The sequence below is a fragment of the Haplochromis burtoni genome, unplaced genomic scaffold (assembly GCF_018398535.1).
Source record: "Haplochromis burtoni strain Fernald_Lab_line unplaced genomic scaffold, NCSU_Asbu1 Contig_228, whole genome shotgun sequence".
Classification (NCBI taxonomy): domain Eukaryota; kingdom Metazoa; phylum Chordata; class Actinopteri; order Cichliformes; family Cichlidae; genus Haplochromis; species Haplochromis burtoni.
The window spans coordinates 518,353-525,645 of NW_024582589.1; the positions used below are offsets into that span (position 1 = coordinate 518,353).

Genomic DNA, 7,293 nt, shown 5'->3' on the forward strand with positions numbered 1-7,293 from the left:
CCTGTCGCGCTCCTCAGGAACGCCGTGGGACGTGACAAATCGTCATCATATTACGCCTCAGGAGGGAGAACGGGCTGGAAGAATCTTAGTTGAACAGGTGACACAGTATTACGTTCATATTTTAAACGTCTTTATCCCCCGTGCTTGTTATCTGCACATGGCTAACAGGGAAAACCACGAGGACACATTAGCTAATGCAGGATTTCAAAGGCCAATGGCAATATTTGGTGGATTAAAAATCTGATATTTTGATATACTGGCTGGTATTTTTTCTTTGAAACAGATGAACCATTATCATCACCTACCATGTGTTTTACCTCAGCTTGGATTAGCTTGGATTAGCTACTACTTGTTTTTTGTAAGTGTTCTAAACGACAGGTTGTCAAGAGGTAAACTGCAGATTTCCCCCGTTAGACAAACTGTGCAATGTCAACACTCAATTGTCATTTTCATTTATTGGCTGTTATTAATCCCAGTACTGCTGATAAACTGGTCACGTTGTGGTGTTAGCTAACTTACTGGTTACAGGCTTAAAAGCAAAGAAAAATGAAGCCTGACATGTTGCCAGGCTTGTAAAACACTGGAGGGAAATGTTGTATAAAGCAACAGATAGTTGTAATAAAAATAGAAATCAAAAAATAGAAATGTAAATCTGATTACCATGCCATCTGAGTCTTTTAGGTCCAGGCTGTTGAATGTGGCCATCCTTTTAGCAATGGCAAAGCCCAGAGCCCTCTTTCCAACACATGCTACTCTGTGAAGAATTCTGGAAGGAGAAACACAAATAAGCGATTCAAGTTTTTACTGACACAGGGCTACAGAAATGGGTAAAGGTGGGTTATGGACACTTTATTTGTTTGTGTATTAAGATCTCCATCAGCTTCTGCGGCAGCTACTCTTCCTGTGGTCTGACAAATTCTTTAACAAAAAACGTTTTCATACACGAACATCGAATACATGAAATACAATAAATGCAAATGTAACTGGAGCTGTGTCTGTGTAAACTGAAAGTTTGTCTTGTGTCCAAGGACTTCTGCACATTTGAGTGAGCTTCTTTGTGTCCTCCTTGCAGCAGACTAATTAGAGCAGTGCCCTGGTGAACGTAAGTAACAGCAGAAGACAAAAACCGAGCGTGAGTTTCCAGCATGTCAAAACGCCCTTTGAAAAAAAGGAACTTAAATGTTGAGGGACAACAAATGTGACCAAACTAGTTGAAGGCTGGTTTTGCAAGTCAGTCCTTCAGCACAGCTCTGAGACATCAGTTACAGGATCCCGTAAGTACATGGTTGAAAAAACAAGAGAGAGCTATGAAAGAAGAAGATCTCATGAATCTTTGCCAAACAGAAATTTGCTGGCAGCTTGTTGACTTTGCAGAAGACACGAAATTTGCAGTTTAGAAAGCACCATCTGGATTTTTTAAAGGCGAGATCACAAGCTGAAGTTAGACAGTGGCTCTGTCTACCTTTATGTGAACACAATGATAAAAAAACAGTACATTATGTTAGTGTAGCCAACAAGCTCAAACTTTTATTTTGAAAAGGGCCCATTACCTCAATACAAACGCATACAGATTTTTTCTAAATGACACATTTGTTGATTTAGTTAAGTTAGTTAAGAGTTGATCCAGCATAAGGTTCTCTGCACCGTAAAAAAAATTCCTAACAAACAGTAATATCCCAGCAGCTGGGGCGCCAAAATAATACCAGAAAATAACTTTCCCATGAAAATACGGTTATTTTCAGTAATGACAATACAGTTTGTTGCCCTAATTTTACATGGGATTTTGCCTTTTCACGTGCTTTTAAACATTAAATTAGGAACAATTTAATGTGATTAAACAATGAAATTACCTATAAACAAGGTCAATGAATGTGGCAATATATACTTAAAGCCTCTGTCAGTGCGCCCCAGGGTGGCTGTGGCTACAATGTAGCTTCATCACCAGTGTGTGAATGTGTGGATGACTGGGTGTGTAAAGCGCTATACAAATACAGGCCATTTACCATTAAATGTACAGAAATATACAGTTAACAGTTGGTTTGAATAATAATGGATTGCATTCATATAGCGCTTTATGAGACCCTCAAAGCGCTTTACAATTCCACTTTACTATTCCCCTCTGACCATCACCAGTAAAAATGTAAAATCAGTCTATTTATGTGAATTTAATGATATTCAAGAAAAACAGTACAAAACTGTAAAATACGCAGTAAAAATACTTTTATATTACAATTACAATTTTTTTTACAGTGTAGTAAAAATCTGTCCCTTTGCAGTAAAAGCTGGAACGACTGCGTGTGCAGGACCGTGCAGCCCAGCCGTCGGTGCGAGGTGAGAGACAGTGGTCGTAAACGATTTAACCTGCCTACCACTGCAGGAGGACAAACGAGTCGTAGTATCGTCTGGTTCCTTTTTGACTCTTAATTCTTCAGTTGTTTTTATATTTGTAAAATAACTGTAGCATTAGGCTAATGACATGTGTTGGCTAGCTTAAATGCTCTAGTTTGTTAAAAAGTTAAAAAGTAATCTGCAGCCGTGCAATAACGACGGCTGACTAACCCCGATCTGGTCCACACGAATAATTTACCCTCAGGGCTCTTTTTTGAAATAGTTCTGGTCAGTAGATGCTCTGCTAGGATAGATGTATGAGACTTAATGTTCAACAACAATATTTATATTTCATACTGTACATTACTGCAGTTTCATTTCACCTCTGTGTCTCCTGAAAATTTCAGCTAGTTTTTTTTGCTCGTGGGCGTCCAATCAAGGTGAACAGTAAAAGCGCCTCCTCTTTGGTGGCCATTACCTTTAACATACATACAGGGACAGTCTTCTATCAAACTTACGTCCTGCCATGTTCATCAGCGGACAGCAGTTCTGCATCACAGACATCCCTCAGCAGGCCCTCCTCTTTCTGCAGCTGTGTCCAGAAGAAAGCGCCGCTGTTCACGTTATATTCACTGTAATTCCTGGGACCAAACCACTCCTGCCTTTCTTCACCATTTTTGCTCACAATTCCAAAGATCGAGGGCGGGAAGCTGGGAAACATGAAGCCAGGAGGGGTCTGGTGGTACTCTGCTGTGCCTGGAGAGTAGGTCATGTAGGACGGGGGGCTGGGAATGATTTCATCGTACTCGTCACCGTTAAGTCCTGCACCGAGCGGAGACAGCATGGTACATCAAGGGTGGAAGTAATTGCCAGTCACAGTCTCACTTTAAGGAGTAGCTTTAAAAAACATATTACCCGTTGGAGACAGCTGAGGAGAAACTGGTGGACCAGTGGGGGACAGGCGTGGGGGAGACAATGGGTTTCTGCTGCCAGTCCTGAGATCTTCTTCCAGTACTTCGACGATGATTGACAGCTCCTCCAGGCTTTGTGACGGCTGTTGTGTCTGAAAGCCAAAGAGTACTGCAGAGTATTTGAGCTGCTCTTCAAAATGACATGTAGATTACAGCATACCAAAGCTTTGCACTTTGAAACCTTCTGGGTGGAGCAGAGTTCTGTCTTTTATAACACTGACCTTGACAGTTCGGCGCCTGGAGCTCGTTTTAGCTCGTTTTAAGTCTCCTGAGGAACAAAGAGTCAAGTATAAGTCAGCACACCTCTACGCAGGATGTTTGGCTTCTTCTTAAGCCAGGCCCAAAAGCCTGCGTGACACCATAACACCCCCAAACAACACTATAAATCTGCCACGACGGAAAATTCTCTTAACATCACGCATGAGATGACGCACATCCATCCAACATAGGCTAACCCCACCACTGCCAACATTTTCATGCAAAGAAGCCAACCAACCCAACACACGACCTCCTCCGTGGTGCACACTGCCGCGTTAAATAAAGATTGCACTGACCTTTGGCTGTTTTGCTGCATCTGTCCTGCATTCACACAGTTGGATGATGAAGGGATAAAAACAAAGAGTGCGTCAGTGTGAATATAAATCTAAATATAATACTATACAGAACTTATACAGAAGTCCAATTTTTACCTATTCATGCAGTATTTTTTTGACCCTACAGTGAACCTAATGCAAAGCCACTTTCACTCTTTAAGCATGATTAACAGAACCTTTACTTTCAGCTCATAAACAGCCAGCACCACCATCTGAGATGTGAGCTCACGCTGCAGACGATACATTAGATCAGTTTTCGGCTGCACATTATGAACACGGTCAGTTGTTCTGTGCGGCTGTATCTTCGTCACACTTTTATTGTACGTGTGTGTTTTGAACCTCAAGCCTACCTTCAAATCTTGGCCACAGCCTTGAGTGAGGCGGATGTTTCTCAGCAGATCCTTTACTGGCATTCTGACACGGACTCCGAGGTAGACCTTGTCGTTACCATAAATGGAACATCTGGCACCTGCAGGAAAACATGAAGGATCAGACTGCTGTGGCGCCATGACACAGAACCAGCTCTCTACAGAGCAGTGCTGATTTTCTAACACCGGAAAGTAACTCAAAATGTTAGAAAACCAGCACTGCTCAGTGTTAGCCATTGTTAATCTTCTGACTAGGTTACTTTAAAAAATATAACACTGTCAAAAGTGATCATTTAACACTCAACAGTGTCATATTTAACATATAATGACTTGTAGCTGTAAGATGTGGCCGTGCTTCACCTACTGTATGACACCTATGTCAGTGTATCATCAACACAGTATAGCGTCAGGTTTAAATGACGGGTAACCTCTGCATTACAGATGCCAAAAAAGTCAACAGAACCTACAACATATACGCCTGCATAGAGTCGAAGAACTTTTCAAAATAAGACCGAAATGAAAAGAGCTCAGTCAAAGAGAAAGAATAAAAGCAGCTCAATTAAATACAATCAAATGAAATATGTTTTTAAAGGCTAAATATAGTTGCAATAAAAGAGAAAAAAAGCTCAATAAAATGCATTGAAGCAAACAAAATAAATAAATAGCATAACACAGACTGATAAGAGTAAGGTGGCTCACAGTGTAACCTGTACAAGCTCAGCTCCCTGCACTTTGCTTTTGTCTTTTCCTCAAACATGCACACAGAACGAAGCAGGTCCCATTTAAACAACACCTTTAGATGAGTGAAGTGAATCCTCACATTCCTGTTTTTAGCAGGGTTGTCAGGACTCTAGAATTCCAAACTTTGTTCCAGTTTCCATGCCTCCTTTATCGGGCTGTGGAACAGTAAGCTTCAACGTTTAAATGGATGCAGGCTAAAGTTTCAGAGCTCTGACCTGTCACCATAGACGTCTACGGCAGGACTGAGAGCTCAGTATTAAAATAATTCACTGGAAATAAAATGTTTATTTTACCACTCTGTGCCACAAACCCCCAGATTAATAATTAACCACAGTGTTATATCTGACTATTATATATTTAGATTCTTTATAGATTTCCAATCACCATTTGCTAACATCTCTGGAGTAGGCGATCACTATCTGTGCAAAAAAAGGTTGTATGATCCATTAAACGACCCTTTAAGATTGGCCACATGCTGCCAACGTCACCCTCTTCACATGGATGCGCTGCAGAAATCTGAATTTAGTACAGCGGTCTTAAACTCGCAGCCCGGGGGCCACATGCAGCCCATGTCGGCCCTACTTGTGGCCCGTATACCGATGTGAATAAATGTAAGGCAGTTTGGCCCTTGAAGGGACTTTTTTGAAACCAATATGAGCAGAGAGCACAAACATGCTGAGGCTGTGTTCGCTCAGTGAGAGAGTCACAAACTCATGTGTGCAGTTTGATTTTGTTAAATATGAACACAATGACAGGGACCAGTGTGTTTGTTTGTTTGTTCGTTCAATGAAAGACTTCAGTTAGTTAAGAGTCTATTTATACAATATTTGAAATAAAAACAAACAAACAAAACATTTTCTGAAACATTTGTGGCTGTTTTCTTGTTTGTTTGGTTGTTTTTGTGCCACTTGAACATTAAAGTGGCCCACAGCTCGTTTGATAACCAGCTTCATGTGACTGTTTAGGCTGATTTTAGGGTCAATCCAAAAACGTAAAGAAGTCCTGGCTTCATGGTGCAGGACCAAGCTCGAAGTCTGATGTCTGTTATCGCATCATAGTTTCTCTTGTCTGGAGCGCTCTCTCTAAACAACACACGCCCAGGCGCTGACAGTAGATCAGCAAACAGTCGATCTGACGACCATGCTACGTTTAAAGTCGTGTTTCTTTAGCTCAGTGTACCATTGGCTGGTTGGATATCTGTGGTAACTAGTAGTCGAACAGGTGTACCCAAAAACGTGTCCGGTGAGTTTGTAAAGTTACTACAAACTGTTAGGAGTTCCTTAGATAAAACACACAAACAACAAAGAGAAAAGCCCAGCATCGTTCCTGTAAAAGTACAAGAGCTGCGATAAAGTCCTTTAATAATAAATGTTCTGCCTCAGAGATTTTCCTCAGAGATAAAACATCTTCTCGCCTACCTTTCTTAGTGCCTCCCACATCACGCACTGCTGCACCTGGGACAGGTGAGCCCGCCGCGGTGTCCCCCAGCAGAGCAGAGGAGTCGGCTTCTCCCCGTCCGCCCCTGCGCTCATTTATTTTGTACCGTCCTCTCATATCGTAAACAGACAAAGCTGAGTTAGCGACACACGGCTCCCACCACTGAAGCACTGACACCTGACAGCTGCTGTAGCTGGGCGGAACCTGAGCCTCGACCGGCTGCACGGCTGAGGACTCACCTGTTTGTTTGCCCACTGGCAGCTCGACGGGAACTGCACCAAAGACGATCCCGCCTGCTGCTCGATGCCCACGCCCAGCAGTGTGAATGTCACGCAGTGTTTGCATTACAGTTTTAGAGCAGGCCTCTATACCGACACTGCGCCCTGAGAGAAATGGCTACAGGACCCACGATGTTAATGTAACTGTAAATCTCTTGCTCTCATTTCGCATAGAAAGAATATGAAATCACCCTCAAGTACACCGTTTACTCTCACCGGTTAAATAACTTGCAATACTTGAATATGAGAAAAGAAGACTAGAAAACTATGCTTTTACATAATTATCATATTATTGCAATGTACATATAGAAATGTGTATTAAGTGATGGGGAGATTCTCACAGTGAAGCTCTGAAATAAATGATATGGTGATTTGCCATTTCAGCTCGTAAGTGATCAGAAGCTTCAGTTATACACAGAGACTGACTATGTTAGTTCAGGGCTGAAGTTAACAAACCAAATGCAAAACATCCAGTAAGACCTGCTTGAACATGACTGCTGATGAAGACTCTGCCTGAGGCAGACATTCCCATTGAAAAAGATCTTTTCAATGGGAATGTCTGGTGTCTATGCTGAAA

General features: G+C 41.9%; 1 protein-coding gene across 4 annotated transcripts in view; it reads right to left on the reverse strand.

The window, feature by feature from the left end:
- Nucleotides 1-6,798, reverse strand: part of zgc:113279 (uncharacterized protein LOC553749 homolog) — a 16,668-nt gene extending 9,870 nt beyond the window's left edge. For all 4 annotated transcript variants that reach the window (XM_005937424.3, XM_014338456.2, XM_014338455.2 and 1 more), the window contains exons 1-7: nucleotides 6,420-6,798; nucleotides 4,243-4,361; nucleotides 3,854-3,878; nucleotides 3,521-3,567; nucleotides 3,244-3,391; nucleotides 2,847-3,150; nucleotides 661-766 (exon numbers count right to left, since the gene is read on the reverse strand). In XM_005937424.3, coding sequence (XP_005937486.3) covers nucleotides 661-766; nucleotides 2,847-3,150; nucleotides 3,244-3,391; nucleotides 3,521-3,567; nucleotides 3,854-3,878; nucleotides 4,243-4,361; nucleotides 6,420-6,783 — 1,113 coding nt within the window. In that variant the 5' untranslated portion in view covers nucleotides 6,784-6,798. The remainder of the gene's footprint in view (nucleotides 1-660; nucleotides 767-2,846; nucleotides 3,151-3,243; nucleotides 3,392-3,520; nucleotides 3,568-3,853; nucleotides 3,879-4,242; nucleotides 4,362-6,419) is intronic.
- Nucleotides 6,799-7,293: the final 495 nt, after the last annotated feature.